General features: G+C 40.0%; 1 protein-coding gene across 4 annotated transcripts in view; it reads left to right on the plus strand.

Annotated features, from left to right (window-relative positions):
- Window positions 1-4123: 4123 nt before the first annotated feature.
- Window positions 4124-19417, plus strand: part of VWDE (von Willebrand factor D and EGF domains) — a 42506-nt gene continuing 27212 nt past the window's right edge. For all 4 annotated transcript variants that reach the window (XR_008448821.1, XR_008448820.1, XM_054060371.1 and 1 more), the window contains exons 1-7: window positions 4124-4228; window positions 9464-9648; window positions 12446-12677; window positions 14624-14689; window positions 15831-16096; window positions 17593-17682; window positions 19014-19158. Coding sequence is in view for 2 of the 4 variants with exons in the window: in XM_054060371.1 (XP_053916346.1) it covers window positions 4147-4228; window positions 9464-9648; window positions 12446-12677; window positions 14624-14689; window positions 15831-16096; window positions 17593-17682; window positions 19014-19158 (1066 nt within the window). In the remaining 2 variants the exon portion in view is untranslated. The remainder of the gene's footprint in view (window positions 4229-9463; window positions 9649-12445; window positions 12678-14623; window positions 14690-15830; window positions 16097-17592; window positions 17683-19013; window positions 19159-19417) is intronic.

Raw genomic sequence — 19417 nt, forward strand, 5'->3', positions numbered from 1 at the left:
TTAGTGTCAGAGCTATTAAACCACGTTTTTAAATCAAACAAGCCTCAGCTGAGTTAAAAGGCACACACTCCACAATTTGAAGGAAATATTGGAATTTGACTTTGATTAGATTAAACAAGAATGTTAACAATTTATTGTTTCAGAAAGGACAAGTTCACTTACCACTCATACACAAAAACTAGCACAATTGAAAAGAATTTTTTACAGAGAGAAATAAAACCATTAAAAGACAAGTGCAAGAGAATTCGTTCCTCTGATGCTTTTGGATCTGCCCACAGCTGTTGGCTATCTCTCAGCCATCTGCTCCTTACAGGAGGGGTGTTATCTGCTGAAGGCAACTCTTACCAAACATTCAGCATTTGGCATTGTTGTAATGACCCTTTGAAGCTTTGCAGGGAAATCTCTCCCACCTTCCAAGCTCTGCACACAGCTTTATTTGGAGTTATCATCCATGCTCTATCTCTGCACAGATAACAGATACAGCAAATCTACCTTGCCTACAATAGGAGACAGGCTTAATGGTACAGCACAGAGGATTCATTTAAGAAAGATTTCCATTCATGCCTTTAGCTACTCAATTTGAAAGAAAAAGCTTCAAACAAATCAGATATAGTGGGCAATTTTGGCTTAAACTTAATCAGATTATCCTCCAATTGTTTAACTTTATTTACAAAATCTCACTGAGAACCTCTAAGAGCTGGAGATTCATTGCACAGGACAGCATCCATCTACTCAGCTGCCATGCCCTCAGCTCCCTGTACCTGCTTCCCCTGCCCTGTGCACCAGCATTCATGCTAATTCACTGTTATTCCAAGTAGCGTACTACAAGCACAGCCTTTTTTTCTCGATGATCCTATTATTTACCTTCAAGTTTAATTTGGATACAATTACAGAAAACATTCATGGCTTTTTCTGGAGCCAAAGCTCAAAGGTGATTTCTTATCTCCAGTTCACATCTGAACAGCTATGCACACATTTGTAAATGTAACACATTTTGGCACACACTGATAATTGTTCTTCCTGACTTAAGATACCTAAAATACTTAAGGCTATTACCCCTTTCTCAGTCAGCCTGCTATCCACTTGCCTGCTGCTCACTCTGGGCTGTTCCCCCAAATGCAATTTGAGATAACATCATCTTGTTAAATATTTTATAAGATGTGTTTTTCATATATAAGTTTATCACAGAATCACAGAATCACAAGGTTGGAAAGGACCCATTGGATCATCGAGTCCAACCATTCCTAACACCGTTATATCAAAGACACTATTCTGTTGTCGATAGACATTATGGATGAAGAAAAAAGTTGCTATGTTGGCTGTATTTATAAGAAAGTTTCCTTTTTTCTCTATCACATTTTTTTCTAGGATTCCTGTCATGCATATAACATGTGCCAGAACTGTACAGTCATGAACTTAGGCAGATAATCATTAAACCATTACAATCTAGTGCAGTACCAAGGACTTAGCATCATCAGAGTCACCTTCTTTATTATCTGAATTCTAAAACTTCTGCATGAGCTCTGTTTTCAGCATTGCCCAAGTCCCTGCTCCTTGTCATCCAACACATCTGTTTTCTCCAATTTATCACTACGCTCTTCCCTTCCCAAGAAGTCAGTTCTGAGTCAGCAAAAGCACTTCTGCTCAGGTTTTGTTCTAGCAAATAGTTTAGTTCATACATAGACAAAATCTAAGCCTTGAGTTTTCCTCCAAACATCCTTCTACTGAATAATACACAGATACAAGATCATAGTTTGACTTCATATTCCATTGTAAGTGAAAGGGATGTTTTCAATAGTGCAAACCTATTTTACACAGTTTATGATTTGCTTAATGAAAACGACATAAACTACTGTCTCTAAATTCCTGAAAATGCAATCTGCTGTTAAGACTTTTAATCCTATCGCAAGCATAAGATTCCTCTAGAATTATTTTTATTTTTCATAAATTCACAGTCACTGACACACTTCTGTCACCATGAGCACCGAGTACTACTTTTGGCCAGTTGTCAGCTCTTTTAACCACGATATGCTCTTGCTCTGCTGTCACTGTAAGAGGCTACGAGGCTGATAGTAGCAGAGGGAGCTGGTAGATGAAAACCAGTACAGAAAGATGAAAGGTGTCTTTACCTCAGCAGCTGTTATGGCCCCCTCTTTTGGTCTCCTGCATGGTTCCTGAGAAAGGTATTAACCCTCCTGTAAATACCACTCTGTCATGATTAGCAGGGGTCAAAGAAGTAGCTCAATGTTTAAATTTTGTCAAAGCTTCTCACATCCTTCTTTCCAGGTCCTTGTTTTCTAGAATACCTCTTTCCTTTTGTCTTCTGTATAACCACACTCTTTGGGAAAAATAAAAAAAACAAAACAAAACACACTAACTTCATATGTATGCAGCTTTCCAAGATAAAAGTTTATCATATCTGGTAACAAATAACCCAGATAATTGCCTGAACAATTAAGAGAATTCATCAGTAAAATTTCCTGGAATGCTTAGGAAAAAAGTATCTGAATCAGAGAACTGACAGAAATCCAAGGATGTTCAACGCTCAGGCTGTGCCAGCAACTCCTTTCAGAAATTCGTTGCTGTCATGAAGCTGAACTACTTCTTCTGGTGAAGAGGCTCAAGGTGTGAGCCTGAAAGCTGGCCAAAGTTAGCCACACAATGCTGCTGTGTCTCTGCCTCGATTCCAACCGCCATCTGCAGGAAAACTTGCTCTGCAAAAATCAGCTCAGGCCAGTAGCACCTGAAAGCAGTCCTCACCAAATGTTTTGTCCTTGCAGATGTTCAATGAGTAGCATTGAGATGTGTTTTAGTGTCTACAACATCTATTTGTTTGATAATGTTCTGCTTATCCTAATGAGAACACAAAACATATCTGTGGACAGCTGTAGATCCTTGGTGTGCGAAATAGTTCAGTGCCTGCACAACGTCAGCCCTACAAAGGAAAACACCAGCATTGCCAAGTCTTAAACGCTGAGATTTGTCTTCTTCTTTATCCTCTGCCAGACATTTCCCAAGAGGAGCATCTCCCACCAGCCCTCAAAACTTGGGTGCTTGAAACTGTCAGAAATTTGCTAAACTCATTCTGCATTAATGGCATCAATTACAGTAGGTTGTAATTATTGCACAGTATTGTAATTATTGGATTACTGGACAAGTGGAGGCTAAGGGGAGACCTTATTGTTCTCTACAACTACCTGAGAGGAGATTGTAGCAAGGTGGATGCTGGTCTTCTCACGAGTGATTAGTGATAGGACAAGAAGAAACAGTGTCAAGTTGCGCCAGGGGAAGTGTAGATTGGATATTAGGAAAAATATCTTTACTGAAAGAGTGGTGAAGCATTGGAACAGGCTGCTCAGGAAAAGTGGTGAAGTCACCATCCCTGGAGGTGTTCAAAAAACATGCAGACATGGCGCTTTGGGACACGGTTTAAGAAGCATTGTGGTGCTGGACAGTTGGACTTCATGATTTTAGAGGTCTTTTCCAACCTTAATGATTCCAGTACCTGAAAGGGGCCTACAAGAAAGCTGGGGAGGGACTGTTTACAATGGCATGTAGTGATAGGACTGGGGGCAATGGGTATAAACTGAGAGGGGCAGATTTAAGCTAGACATGAGGAAGAATTTCTTCACCATGAGAGTGGTGAGGCTCTGGCACAGGCTGCCCAGGGAAGCTGTGGATGCCCCATCCCTGGAGGTGTTCAAGGCCAGGTTAGATGGGGCCTTGGGCAGCCTGATCTAGTGGGAGGTGTCCCTGCCCATGGCAGAGGGGTTGGAACTGGATGATCTTTAAGGTCCCTTCCAACCCAAACTGTTCTATGATTCTATTATTCTAAAGCAGAGGTATAAAACACTCTTGGTGACCTAAAGAAATGACCAAAGCACTCATGGTGAACTACTTGACACTGCCTCTTTTGCAGCATTTTACTGCGTGTTTGTTAGGAAATAAATACAATTACGGGTCGGAGGAGAGTAGGGCATTGCGGCACCGCTCTTGCATGACACCGCCGGCTTCGGGGCCGTCTAGGACACGGAAAAGCTCCCGATGGGAGCGTCTGGGTGCCCCGCTCGCCCCGGGGCCGGCGGGGAGGCGGGCCGAGCCCCGCGGGAGGGCTGGGCGAGACGGGCCGCAGAGCAGCGCCGAGCCATGCCCGGGGCAGCGCCCGCGTCCCTCTGGCTCTGCACCGCCCTCCTGGCCTGCCGGGCTGCGGCGGGGGCACGCCGGGGAGGTGAGCGGGGTCGGGGGAGAAAGGGGACGACGGAGCGCGAGAGGTGGCGAGGGAATGAGAGAGGGGGAGAGGGAATGAGAGAGAGAGGGCGAGGGGCTGCGAGACGGGTTGAAGGGATGCGAGAGGGGGCGAGGGGATGCGAGAGGGGACGAGGGGCTGCGAGACGACGAGAGGATGCGAGGGACGGCGAGCGGGGGCGAGAAGGGGCGAGGGGAAGCGAGAGCGGGCGAGGCACGGCGACTGGGCGCGAAAGGGGCAGGAGGGAGACAGGGGACGAGGGAAGGGGAGAGGGAGAGGGGCTGCGAGACGGGGCGAGAAGGGACGAGGGGCTGCCAGCGGGGCGTCCCCGGCATGGGGCGAACGGGCGGCGCTGCGGCTCGGGGGCGCGGGGCAGCGTTCGCCCTCGGCCCCGGCGGGGTTTGAGGTCGCCCCTCGGCGGGCAGAGTGTCCTGTCCGGTCCCGGGGAGCAGGCGAGTCCTTCGCTCAGCCCGCACAGCCGCTTGCTTCCCAACCCGGTGCTTACGCGTAACTTGTTTCACTGGAAGAGGTTTAACTTCGTGAACTTCGTGACATTGGAAGGGGGAAGCTTTAGACTAGACGTTAGGAAGAAATTCTTCACCATGACGGTAGGGAGGCATTGTCATAAGTTGCCCAAAGGAGGCTGGAGGTGTTCAGGGCTGAATGAGGCTCTGAGCAGCTTGTTCTGGTGGGAGGTGTCCCTGCCCATGGCTGGGGAGTTGGAACTAGATGATCTTTAAGGTCCCCTCCAACCCGAATCATTCTATGAAAACAGGAGTTGCCATTGGCACAGTCCACCTGCAGGGAAGACGTACAAGTGAAAATCAAAGACCAGGTGTCTTCATTCTCCCACTCGCTCCTCCTTACACTCTTTTCCCTGTGTGCTGGAGAATATGGAGTGCATTGGCACAGCCTTACTTAGGACCTGTGCAAAATGCTCTGCAAAACTTGCATCTATATTGCTTCAAATTTCTGAGTGAGAATCCACATAAAAAGTTGCTATGATAGCGGATTATATAGAGAACTGCTAGCAAATATTCTACAAGCATATATTTTATGTTTTTTAAAGGTTATGCAAATATTTCCTATCTTTACAAAGCACTTCTCAGAATGTGGATGACTTGTTGACAAGTGTTTTAACACCCATTCAAATTTATCAGGATGTATTAATGTGTGCTGTCGATTCCACTTTCTTCATTGGTATGTTTATAGGGGAGTATTCATAGTCTAGTTCCATTGTACTGCTTTAGTGTCATTGCTGTAAGTTTCTGATTTTGTTCTTTCATATGTCTCATCCAAGCAAATGGTATCTTTTAGGTAAATAGTTAAGGTCATTTTTATATCTTGGTTTAAAAGAGTGACCTCAAGGAATTATTTCAGGATAGTTTCTTCCAAAAAGTGAGTTATTTCTATTTTAGTAGTTTGGAAGAGTTTAAATCCACAAATACATCTGAGCACTTTTGTTAAATGCAATCCCGGTTCTGATTTCTGCCTTGGGACATAGATGTGCTGCATCCTTTACAGTCAGTAGATAAAAGAAAAAGCACATTGAAGATCAGAGTGGCCGCTTACTAACGGCACCATTTGTTCGTCTTTAATCATTTGTCATACCCCGGCCTTTGGACAGCAGGAGATGTAAACTGATAAGCTTTTGGTACCCGAGGAACTGAGTTGCTGGTACCACCACTCTGCCCTTGCCTTGCTGTACTCCGCGAGTGGCTCCTTTTCCTGTGTCTGCTCTGATTTGCACCCAACAGTCCTCAGTCCCTGACTGCTCCATAATGTTGGAAACATTATGGACAGGTGGAAAAGCATCAGCATCTCCCTGCATGTGGGTTGGAACTGTTGTGAACAGGGAATTGAAAAGTCCTTCCTTTGTGGAGCTGTTTTTCCGCACAAGTGCCTCGAGGAAGTCATCAGGAGCCATTTCGTTATCGCTTTTGTGGAAAATGAGTTCCTGTGTTGATTTCAAGAACTATTTTGACTTTTGGTTAAGGTGCGTTGTTCAGAGTACCTCTCACCTGACCCAGTGTGTGGGAGTCGTGATACAAACGCCAGTGTTGACAGCAAGTCCCACAAAGTGCAAGGGTGTAGTTCACTCGCACCGGGCTCAGGGTTCTGCCTAAAGTAGTCCAAACAGAACTTAAGTCACCGTGACGCTCAGCAGACAGTCCTCCAGAAACAGATACTACCTTTGCTTCAGAGATTTCATCTATATCTTTCTCAAAAGCCTGATGCCTATGCACTAGTTTGTATATTTTTGCATTTTAATCTGTTCAGAGAGATGACTGGAAAAATCTTCCCGATACAGAAAGCAGCCAGGATTAAAAAACAGCTCTCAGACTAACCTGAGCTAACAAATACCTACAGTGAAGTTTAGGTGACAAACAGACCAGACATATGGTATCCAAAATGCTGCATAAATCCCGAGATGAGCTGTTTTTACTGAACAAGGAAGTTTTCATTCTACAAACTCAGGACTTGGCCTTAATAATGAGGCCTGAGCGTTTCAATTGCAAGCACTAGCCGTGATACAGTGAAGCGCTTCCTGTTGGTCATCCTCCAGCACAATGCTATACTTGTGCTTATGTTACAATAGTTGAGTTCTTTTCTGGCTTAGGGTCACATTTTTCTGTATCTGGCAGGACCAGGTAGATTTGGGATGGATCCAGGCAAAGTGCACTGTATTAATACTGAATCAAGCCAGGAAAAAGCAAATATGGAATCAAATTCTTCCTGGCATGCAGAGACCTCAGTTGAAGAATAGTAAAGAGCCTTAAGAGAGTATATAGGGTGTTTGGGGAAAGAAGCAAGGAACAATAAATAAATTCAGTTTCTGGGGAAACAGCTGTGTATTTTCCCCAAATAGATTGCTTTTCTAGCAGACAGGATGTAGTAGTTGGACCTTCAAAGAAAATGGGAGAGTTGGACTTCGTAGAAATAAGTCTCTCCTCATAGCCTATCATCATATGTGTCTTCACTAGGCTAATTAAACCAATGGCGCATGATCTGACAAAGAGGCTAAATTTCATGGTCTTAAGTATTTGTTTGTGTATTTTGTAATTAGACATTTAATTTCATTGTTCTAAAGCAAATATTTAAATTTAAAGTTACTACATCACTAATACATTTACAGGTCCTAAAAGAAAAAAATTAGAAATAACATTCCTGTATCTATGGAAAGATTCCCATCAAGAATAATGATTCTTAAAATGTAAATTCTGTTGAAACTAACACGAGTTTTCCGTTTTGTGTCAGAACATGTCAGAATGTTTTGTGACTGTGGAAGAAGATACTCTTAAGTCAACAGTAGTGTATATGCCTTATCATACTTTAATATTCTTTGCGTACTAGGCAGAGGTGGTAGGTAAGCTTGCCCTGCAGGTAAGCTTCCTTAGCACTTCCAAGCGACAACCCCCTTTTTCAGTTCCTTATTATTTTGTCAGACTTGGCTCACTGTGTTGAAAATTGCTGGGTGTTGTCTGAAAGGATGCTTATATCCAAATTTCTTTTTGTATAAATCCTGAATAAGGAAATTATTATCTCAGTGGAAAATTTAGCCAGGTCCCCTCTTAAATGCCTGTGACTTGAGTGGGTCCAGTCTGCAGGGGTAACATTTTCACGGAGACTACAACATTCAGTGTTGTGGATGTGTCCATGAATATGAGAGTTTTACCTGTTTCTGCTATTGCTAGAGTTAGACAGCACATCAGTAACACATTCAAATGTGTAATAAAATATTTTAATTCATATTATTGACGATGGCAGTTATTTTCAGCTGTGGTAAAGAAAATGAAAGAAAAAAAATCAACCAGGCTTAGGCAACATGAGATTTCCGAGCAATAACTATGGAAACACTAGCATATTTCTGAAAATTTAAGAAAGAATACATGAAGAGCTGTGTGACATTTAAAGTGGTGTGCATAATAATAAAAAACATATAATTTGATCTTTAGTAGGATTTATAACCCTATTACAAGTGAGTACAGTCAGCTGTTTTAAAGATCTATCAAATGATGATCTAATTAAACTGTGGAGGAAAAGAAAATAAAGACTTGTCTCATGTCTAGCTTGATTTATTAATGGGAAAGGTGACATATTAATTGTTTCAAGAGTGATTCAGTTACAGGAAAGGAAGCTAATGAGGGTGCTATTTGAAAGGGAGAAATCCAATAAAAAATGGAAGACAGGAAGAAAGTTTCACCACGGTTCGTAAACTACTTGTGCTGAAGCTTGCTTGGAAAACATTTCAATAACACACATGACTGACCTGTGAGTCTTCAAGGGCTTTTCTTCAAATTCCAATGAAGGATAAACTCTCTGTAAGGTCAACTTGTATGGACGCAAATAGCCTACAGGCTACTACAAGCAACTCAGAAGCACAGTGGTGGCACAGTCAATCACATTGACTTCCATCTGCCCTTAGAGGGTAGAATATAAAGCTATTGTTACCTGCCTGGGTAGCCTGAAGCTGTATCGGATTAAATCTTCAGCCTTTGAAAGACTATAGGTTTCTCCTACTGTGCTTGAAAGAGATGAGTTTTTCACTGGGGCTTCTTCTCCGTTTCAAGAGGGGAATTACCTGCTTTCAAAATTGTTTTATAATCATGGTTGTCTGTACAGTGATAAGAAAAATGTGGAAGATATTGCATTATTATGTGATTTGAACCAAAATATGTTTGTAATCAGTGATGCAATTACCATATGCAAAATAGTGGAACAAATACAAAAAACAACTGGGAGTGAGAACTGAAGATCAGCCTATTAATATTCAAATGTAAGATTACAGGGCTTTGTTTACAGCTGCATTTTTAAAATTCATTAATACCACAGCAGAGTCAAGAGTTAAGATTAATTCCTCCTGAGGTAAGATTTAGATCCTCTCATATATATGACACCTCGTATTTATTCAGGTTCTGAGGCTTCATAAACAGTGGAACTAGAAAGTTGGAATCCAGAGAGAGTTGTACTTCTGGAATAAATGCCTAACATGGTTATTAATTTGCATTTAGTAGCCACATGATAAATTCTATTGCATTTCAGAGTGCTAACATACCTTTTTGTTGTTGTTCCTAAGGCTTAATATGTTTTTCAGTAAAAGTATTCTTAAATCATATTGCAATATGTCCTTACGTTCCACTTAAAAATACTTAATACCTTTCCGAACACGCTTATTGGACATTCCATCTTGATGCTCAAAATACTTCTGCCCCACAGTTCTTGAATGCTCTCCTGATGGACATCAGATCCTGCAGAACCCTTATCGAAGTGTTGATTTTGATTCATCCCACCTTCAGCAATCAGCTATTCAGAATTTAATATGTGACCATTCCCTGACACCAGGATGGTATCGCTTTATGATTTTTGATAAGCCTGCTGAGATGCCAACCGAGTGTGTGGAGGTATTGTTGCAATTCATTTGTTTATGAGAAATACATAGTTTTCTTAAGAAGTTTTCAAGAGGATAGGTATAAAAAGTTAATACAATTATGGAGACTAATATGGAAAAATGCAGACCACCTTTTCTCTCTAAATATGTGAGTATGTTGAAAAATGTTAACTGGTCAATAAAGTGTCATGAAAATGTTACACTGAATAGGCAGCAGCAGAGAATGATAAATTACATCCCTTTTAGAGCACTCAGAAACTGTTACTCATAGTCACTGCTAAAGACTGTTTTCTCAGTGGCAGCATAGCAGGGATGTCATCTTATAGAGGTGCAACTACGTGATGGTCAGTCTGTTACCAGGGCCATGTGAAAGCAGTGTAAAGACTTGCAGCCACATGAATTCAGTAGATATGTAGCTTTTAAAGTCATCATATTAGAAGAGATTACTTCTAAAATGACTTGAACTAACAGAGCTAATTGAAGGTTAGTTGCCTTGTCATCTGCAAGCCCCCTACGACTCAAGAATTACTTGGAATGTTTAATATTTTAGACTTAGATGTAGCGTGGTTTTGGAGCTTTTCCAGCATCTCTGTAGTACTTATATTCTAAGGAGATATATCTTTGTAGTTTCTTATTTTAAAATGTTTCCTTCATTAAAAAAATAAGAATTTCATTAGAATATTTTAACTGTGATTTTCCTGATGAAAAATTGCTTGATCACACACTCGTAAAAAAAAAAAGCCCAACAGTGAAAGACTTTCAGAGGAGTACAGAACCATTAAAGCGTAGTAATAAAATGGAGTTCATAGCATCCTCTTCTATTTATTTATTTATTTAGGTTTTTATTCAAGTTTTACAGCAATGTAAAATGCTTTTAATGTGCAGCTGACTCAGGGGCTCAAACAGAGGGCTGTGTTGCAGAAGCTGTTGTTATCCAGGCTTTTGTAGTGCAAAAAAAAAATGATGATTCCTGAAGGACTTTCTTTCAGTTAACTTTAATACAAACAAATAAACTAACTCTCAAAATGTATTTTCTCAGAATGGATCCTTTTATGCAAAGAACCACTGTGATAAACTTGGGGAAAAAAAGCAGTATATTTTCCAGTCCATCTAGGAAAGTTTTTAGAATTCTGACCAAAGTTCTTAGTGCTTAGTAAATATTTGGTTAAAAATAGGCTACCATCCTAATACAGAGGGGTCCATGCAATTGCAGTTGAGATTGATTCAAAACTTACTGAGCAAATGAAATGTATGCATTGACATCTGCTGCTTTGCATCTGTTGAAAAAAACAAGACAATTGTTTTGAAATCTCGAAATCAAAGCATTAAAACCAAATTAAAATGGATGTTTCATTTGGGAACTTTCCTTCCTTCTTTCCCTTTAGGAGAACTTTTATTATAGCTATATTTAATCCTTGTCAAAGATTCAGAATCTGTTAAACAATCTATCCCATTTCTGTCTACTGCTTATTAATTCTGCCTGTCTCATGGATTGATGGTGGGGTCAGATATTCTAGATTAAGAAAAAAAATACTTTAACGTGAATAATGCCTCAATGAGTCTGCAGTAGTCTTTAGACTATGAGATCTAAAGACAAGATGATCTGAGACCTTGTTTCACTATGACTTCAAAGAAAGGAATACTTGAGGGGACATATGAAGGAGAAGAGGTTCTCAAAATCTCACAATTTCAGACTTGTAGTTTTCATATAAATATTTTCCAAGTGGTGGCTTTAACACACTTCTAGATGTGCCTTTCTAGATGTTCCTCTTCAATCTGCTTTCTGCAGCACATGAAAGGAGGGAGGTGATCTTTAACTCATTCTGGTAATCCATGAACTGGATTCCTTCTTGGCCTCATTTTGTCAGGATTCATTTTTCTGTATTCCAGTGGTAAACTTGGGGCTCTGCTAAATCAGATTTACGCTTGGGTTACTTACTATGATTGGTGCTACCGTTAAATTGTGACTTACATGGCTGCTTCCTTGACCTGGAGTCCTCACATAGCTACAATAGCGAGGAATGAAGGGGGACTATTCCACATCACACTTATCACTCTGTGAGTAAAAGTACTGGACAAGTCTTTCGTTTGCAAGAGAGGGGACCACAGCCCTCTTAAATCACCTATCAAATCAGCATCTGAACTGCAGACCTTGTGAAGCCCACTGCTTTGTAAACACCGAAGGATTTAGAGTTGCTGCGGTTGTGACAGGGTTGCAGCAAGCAGATCTGCATCTAAAGGTGGGGAATTGAAAGACAAACACAGCTTATCAGGTGTCTTGCATTTTTGGCTAAGGTTGCAAGTCAGTATCCTTGCATCAGCTGGCCACATCGATTAGATGAAATCCAGGAGGTTAGCTTCAGTCTACAGCAAAGGGCAGATGAAATGTGTCAGCTTTAACACCTGTAGTTGATAGTATATATATGTTCTGCCCTATTTGTTGTGCTCCAATAGCATTCACACAGTTATTTACTCTAAATTAAGGGGTGTAGAGAAACTTATTAAGCCATAGCAAAAGTGGGTTTGGGGGTGAAACATTCAGATATGGCTCTCAGTTAAGTTCTGCAGGCACTGAATGATAGCCTGTCTTTAGAAGCGCAAATTTGTTAGACTCAAAGGACTTAAGTCTCTTTGTGTATTTGTGTCCAGCCTTGAAGGGAGGAAATAAGCAAGCCTTCAGTTATACTGTCTAAATTTTTATAAAAGCTCATGCAGGAAATTAATTGAGTACATATGCACCTCTCACTAAAGCACAACAAAGGTTTGATATGGCATTAACCATTTTCTAATGTTTTTCTCTGGTGCTGAAGATGAATCATTGTGGTACTCAAGCCCCTGTCTGGTTGTCTATGAGGGAGTCAGAATCCATGCCTCGACCTGGTGAGATCAAACAGTTAACAGCTTGTGCTACATGGCAGTTTTTCTTCAGCACTTTGAAAGACTGCTGTCTTTTCCGAATTCCTATCAGTGTGAGGAACTGCGGAGATTTCTTTGTTTACTTACTGCAGCCCACCCAAGGATGCATGGGGTATTGTGCAGAAGGTGAGAAAAATGCATGCTCTAGCTCAACTCAGTATGTCATTTTCAGTAAGTGTGTTTCTCTGATATTTGACTGAGTGGAAATGTCTGGATATGGTTATATGTATTAAAATTTCCTGTGATCCTTATTTTTAATATTGATACAATAGAAAAATGATTTTGTATGGTAGGGTGGGTTCACACCACCCCATTTTAACTTACGTTTAGCATTCAAGTATTTTTCAAACCCCAGAAACTTAATAATTGAAATTTTCCATGTAATGAAATGGGGATATGGCACATCTAGCAGTCAAAATTCAGAGTATCTACAATGGCACTCATATTATTCTGCAAATATGTATCACTGAATATGCATAGAGTTTTGTGTCAGAGTGAATTTAAGAGCTTGATCCAACTGTATTTATAATATTTATTATTATTTATTATTTATTATTATTTAGTACTGTTAGGAATATTTTTCTTACTGTAACTTTTATTTCTGGAGAGTATACACATTGTTGCTAGAAGAAAATTCAACACAGAAATGCTGATATGCACTTCATCAGTTCTGTAAGAAGGAACTCAAGTCCTTTTGCAATGTGTAATATTCTCTTGCACCATTGTGCACAAAAGTGTGTCAGTGTTGGCAGTTCAGAACTTCAGTCATTCATTGTATATGCCAGGTGTTTTGGATAATTTAAGGAGGGAGTGGTTAAATCCCTACAGTTATAAACACTATGAAATAGTTTTAGAGATTCTTATTAGCTGATATTGTATTAAATCATATTCTTTATTACTTGCAAAAGCCTAATAGCAAGACTATCAGTGGATTTTCTGGTGCTTTATGGCCCATCATACCTTTATGTCCAATTGTTAAGGAATTCTCTAAGGTTTTATTGGCAGAATACAAAAATGCTAGAAATGGAAATTTTCAGCATGCCAAGTGACTGAAGCAACAAAGAACTCCTTTACCGCAGGACTTTACATTTGCTTTGGGTGATGGCTCATGAAGAGGAAAGAGGATATAAAAACCATAGGCAGTGAACTAGCAGCTTTTTACTGCCTCAAAACAAAGTAGGCAAGAAACATAACTCTGATTTGGCTCTGCTAAATACTGTAAATCTGAAACACATTTTGAGTTTAAAAGCCTTCTTCTAAGATGATCTTTTTGTACAAAGTGCTTTGTACTCTTGTGCTACTTTTTGTATCTAGGTTACCAGGTGCAGTGTTTTCTCTTTAACACTTGATAGCTGTAAACGATGCAAATTTTCAAACAGTCTCTCCTCTGCATGCGAAGGAATTCAAACGAAGTGAAGCATTAAACACCAAAATCTGCTCTTCATTCTTTTTGGTCATGGGGATCTTCAATGTTGCTGCTGCCATTTTGACTTAGTTTGAGTGGAGTGACTAACCTCTTTCTACTTCTGTTACAAATGCACTGGTATTTTAATGTTTAATAAATGTTCCACTTTTTTTTCTTTTTTTACAACATTCAAAGTACCAAACAGTAGCACTGCACAAGCACTCTTTCGTAAGCCTCTCTAGGAAAGATGGTTTTTTTTCAAAGCAGGTGGGCACTGAATTTGGCTGTTCAGGGTTATAGTCAGTGAACAAGCATTCAGATTTAGATATGGGGAGACAAACTCTATATTCAAGAGAATGGTTTAGTTCCATTTTGTTCACTGTTCCTTTTATTCCCTAACAACATCGATAAGTATTGGTTGGGTGCATCTGCAGTAAAAGATGTGGAGGTGATAGAATGTTCTGTACACTTCCTCCTAGGTGTAGCCAATCTCCTTGTGATTTCCAATGCAAGGCTTTGTACTGAGTGCTACTGTAATTATATATGGATTGGATTATACAATTGGTTCTGTTCTACTTATTTACACTTCAATTAGTGACATAAACAATAATTTAAAAGCTTTCATCTACTTATCCTGTACGTGTGTGAATTTAAGAAAAATTTATAGTTGTTTCAGATGCAAAGCCACAGACCTGTGATCCTGAGGGAACAGAAATTGCAGGCATCTGTACCAGTGAGTATTTTGGTTTGATTTTCAAGATTTTCTGTGCATCTATGACCCAATAATGTCAACATTTAGTCATATCCTGTCTTGAATAAGAACATGTTCCTATTATCAACAGTGTTGCTTTATCTATTTCAAAATGAGCAGTTTGGAGGTAATTTCAGACCTTGGATTACAGAAGTACTTTCTTAGCATAACGTTCAGAATAAATGCCAGAATGTTAAAATGTAATTTTAATAACCATAAAATCACAGAATCGTTAAGGTTGGAAAAGAACTTTAAGAACATCAAGCCCAACCATAAACCTGACTCTGCCAAGTCCACCACTAAATGATGTCCCTAAGCATCTTTTAAACACCTCTGGGATAGTGAGTCCACCGCTTCTCTGGGCAGCCTGTTCCAATGCTTGACAGCCTTTCCACTGAAGTAATATTTCCTAATATTTAGTTTAAACTTGCCCTGGTGCACCTGAAGGCCATTTCCTCTTGTCCTACTCTTCTTACTTAGGAGAAGAGACCAACACCCACCTTGCTACAGCCTCCTTTCATGTAGCTATAGAGAACAATAAGGTCTCTCCTCCAGTGTCCTTTTTTTATAGACTAAGCAACCCCCAGTTCCCTCAGCTGCTCCTTGTAAAACTTGTGCTCCAGACCCTTCACCAGCTTCATTGATTTACAGAATGCTTTGATTCTTTGAGAGTCAAATATAAGATGAATCTACAAATCATGCTGTTGCTTATTCTGTTCCCTTTTTATGTAGCCCGTTTTTTATTTTTGCTTTTTTTCATCCCCCTGCAGAGAAGATATTCTTCTGTCTGACAGATTCCTTTGCATGTTGCCCTCTCCTGTCTGGTAAAATAATTAATTGTATTTTATTCCCTTGGTTTTATTGTTTTTTTTTTTTCCTTTCTTCAACACTTTGTTATTGGCTAGAATATAAGCAAAGGATGATAAAGAGTTTTTTCTCCTTTTAATAATTAATAAAAAGAACACACACATTTCCCTGATTCTCTAAGCAATTATGTAATTGTTCCACATTTGAAAAAAGGTAAATATTATTACTGTATTGCCAAAGTATATGTCAATGTTACTTCATCCAATATTGTTTTTGTGCAGAATAAAAAGCACAAACCACACTTCTGTTTGACTAGGTAACCTGGCTCCTTCATTAACTGCGTCTGCATCTGTGTCACCACCACTACCAACCATTCCTGAAATTGTAGCAGAGTTGATCAAAGGCAGCATTTACCTAAGGTGTACCTTTGGCATTCCTTTTGCAAACAGCTCACTTGGATTCATTGTAACTTGGTCAAGACTTTCTCCTGAAGGTATCAAAGAAGAACTGAAACAGGAAACATCAGTTCGTACCTTCTCACTTCTTGAACTAGATGGGATAAACGTCAGACTTGGAGACAGAGTATGTTACAACATAATTATAATCTCTTTATGTCTTTGTAAATGTGGCTCAGTAGACATTAACAGTTGTTAGAGACAGAGGTCCAGCACCTTGCTGTATAATGCTTCTTGGCAGAAGCATATTGCCTCTGGTTGTTGTTTACACCAACAGTGCCCATATGAATGTGGAAATATCACAGAATATATCAGTAATTGCCATTATGGTTTTGAGACTGTCTGTCTCAGTACAGTGTAGTGTGCCTTCAGGAGATAAATGTTTATTCAAGTTGCATCTTTTTCACCCTCTGCTGTGATTTTGATACTGTAAATTAAGAGGATTTTTGGTTACAGCTGCATCTAAGTGAGAGGCTGTAAGAGCCAGAAGTTGTGAGAAGCTGTGTTCTTGATACATTAGACAGATTTCTTTTCTCTGAATCTATAATGAGCCTCTTATTGGTGGTTTTGTCTCTAAGATTGAATTTAAATGGTTTAATGTCAGCCATCAAAAGCAGAGGAGTACCTGCATTACCTTCCATGGTAGCAGAATCAAGGCGTAGGCTCTCACAGTAACTTTTAGAAGCTTAAGCATTGGAAGATCAACAAGCTTCCTACTTGAATATACCAAAATACAGGTTACTTTTTCCTGGCCAAAATAAAAAAACCAAAAAGCATATGGCTGGTGTGCATATGCATGTCTGTTCAAGGCAAAACCAGGCTACTTAGATGGCTTATGGACAACAATAGCAAGTGCTAATCCTCCAGAATCCTTTGGGGACTTTGTGGATAGTTGCCTGACTCTGGTAGCTCAGTGATAGTCGAAAGGAAAGGGACAGTCTTAAACTACCTGCTGCTACTATAAATCCTTGGTTTTCTCAGGATCTGAAAAATCACATGGTAGTCAACATATGTGAAAAGGGACAGCAGAATAAAAAAAGGAAAGATACAAGCATGGAACTGGTTCAGTGGAGGGAAATCTCAGGAAATTCTTTAGTTTGAAAAAGATTATCCAGTCCCATAATACCTGGAAAAAAGTATAGCAAGAAGAGTAGGAGGAAGGCATGGTTGTTCTACATGACCTAAGATCCAATGGGGTCTAAACAAAATTTAAAGCTAAAAAAATGTGAAATGGACAAAAGGAAGTAAATAATGTATAATAAAGCATAAAGTAATAAAGTATAGAATGCATTTCCACAAGATGCTATGGGGTACAGGAATGCTCCAGAAGCAATTTTTTTTAAATCCATGGAGACTTTGGTGTTTGTTAAACATTATGGTTTGTGTGCAACCTTTAATTCACAAAGCCTCTGCACCACTGATGGAGTATGCCAGGAAAAGGTCTTAGGATGCTCAATCTGTTTCTGTGTTTTTCTTCAACTGCACCCCGGCACTTCATAATTTCTGTTGGAAACAGAAGACCGGGTGCAATGACTCCATCAAAATAATGATGATGGTTGGGATTTGTCTTGACTTGTTGCTCTATACCAAAATCTATTCTATTATGCTGGTTTTGCCCTACAGGTCTACTGTAGCAGTTCTGCTTTTTTCATGGAGAAGTCAGATATACAAAGCTCTTCTGTTGAGAGCAAGGAATTTTTTGCTGGCATTAAGGTAATTTTGAATGAAAATCATATTTTACTTTATTGTAGTAGAAATCTTTCTGGTTGTTCTACAACGGTCAATCCTCTATCTAGAAGGCACTCAAAATGTATTAATTATGAATTAATAGAGTATGTTGTTGGCTGTAGTGAACTTAAATTTGTCAAAAAGCAGAGGACTCAAAGTTATTTTATGCTCCCCAGGTACTCAAGGTGCAGGAAGGCTGAATCAGCGACTCACATACGTAGTGAAAGCCTCGATTTCCAGCTGCTAGGACTGACTCTGATGCTGTGTTTGTAACTAGGGAGGTCCACAACTCAGACCTAGGCCTCGGCACACTCTTCTCCATTGCGTTTAGTGGCTGCTGTTTTTTCTGATGTGATCCTGGCCTTTGCCAACAGGCTCTCCCAGCACATGGGTCCTGGGATAGCCTAGACCAGATCCTCTTCCTGGCTGTCCATAGGGACCAGGAAGAGTGAGGCCAGTCTGGTCTGGGGTTAGAGAGGAAGAAGTGAGACATGAGCTGTGCCATGCCACTTCGTCAGAAGCCAAGCTCCAAACTCATTTTAGTTCCTCCTGGGGGTATAGCTGTAGGGACTCATTTGCTGGCCAGGAATGGGACCTCAATCCCAGAAAGACATGAAGCATGTCATTGCATATTGGAAATAGTCCTGTAGATTTAAGAATTTTCTCCTCATAAAGTTAAGCCTGAGTATGTTTCTGCAGGATCAGGGCCAAGATTTATCTCCTGTACATGCAAGTCTGTAGCACTCTGCAAAGTGTGAATATGTTATTCCTGTTTTCTTGTGACTCTGCATTCAAGATTTCACCCGATGTGTAGTGTTTAGTTGTAGTCCTCTGTTACTGATCTCTAGTTGCACTTTTTATTATGCATCTACAGTGAGCTGTATTGCAAGTTTGTAGAGAGGAATCCCAGTATTTCACATTCTCCAAATTCTTTTGGGACATTTTACCTGTAGGTAGCTCCTCCCTCAGGTCCCCCCAGACAATACACCAAGCTGGTTTTATTTTAGTTTCCAGAAGTTACCCAGAGAATACGTTTTTGCAGTGTTAATGTGGTTTGCTAATTCCTTACCTTTCTATGTAGCCTTTCCCTTATCCTTGCCCCTTATTCCCACCTTGTCAAGGCTCCTGCTGCTGTGTCCTCATCTTCTCCCCAGTACAGTGCTACTAAAATAAATAAGACTGATCAAGTGAAGCAGGCCACATACTGCACCATTCCATCTCTTTATTTTTGTATAATGTACTAGTAGCTGGTTAGTAAGCAGTGCTGTAGTTTACTCACAAAGCTTGCATTTTAAATACCATTTCTTCTTTGCTAGCTACATCCAGAAACATACCATATATCAGAAGATGGGAAGGAATACAGACTGGCAATACAAAGTAGCATTCCTATTCCTTGTCCTGAGTTTAGCCAACTAGAAAGTGACTGCAAAATCTCACTAACAATGAATAATATTGATGAAGGTAAGTAGAATTCTTATTTTTTGTTACATTTTGTATGTTTATTATTAGTGTTTTTCTAAATATTGCCACTTATCTCCTTTGAAGAAGCTGGTATATTGTAAAATACTTTCTTCAGTGTTCACAGGCTGTATGTACTCCTGCTGAAAGTGTGGAGGAATATGTTCACAATCCATTATTTGTTGAAGTTAGCAGGTGGTTTTGGCAGCTTTTAGATATCAGAGCAATATTCTTTAACCTGAATAGACAGAATATCATAATA

Source organism: Cuculus canorus, chromosome 2 (assembly GCF_017976375.1).
Source record: "Cuculus canorus isolate bCucCan1 chromosome 2, bCucCan1.pri, whole genome shotgun sequence".
Lineage (NCBI taxonomy): Eukaryota > Metazoa > Chordata > Aves > Cuculiformes > Cuculidae > Cuculus > Cuculus canorus.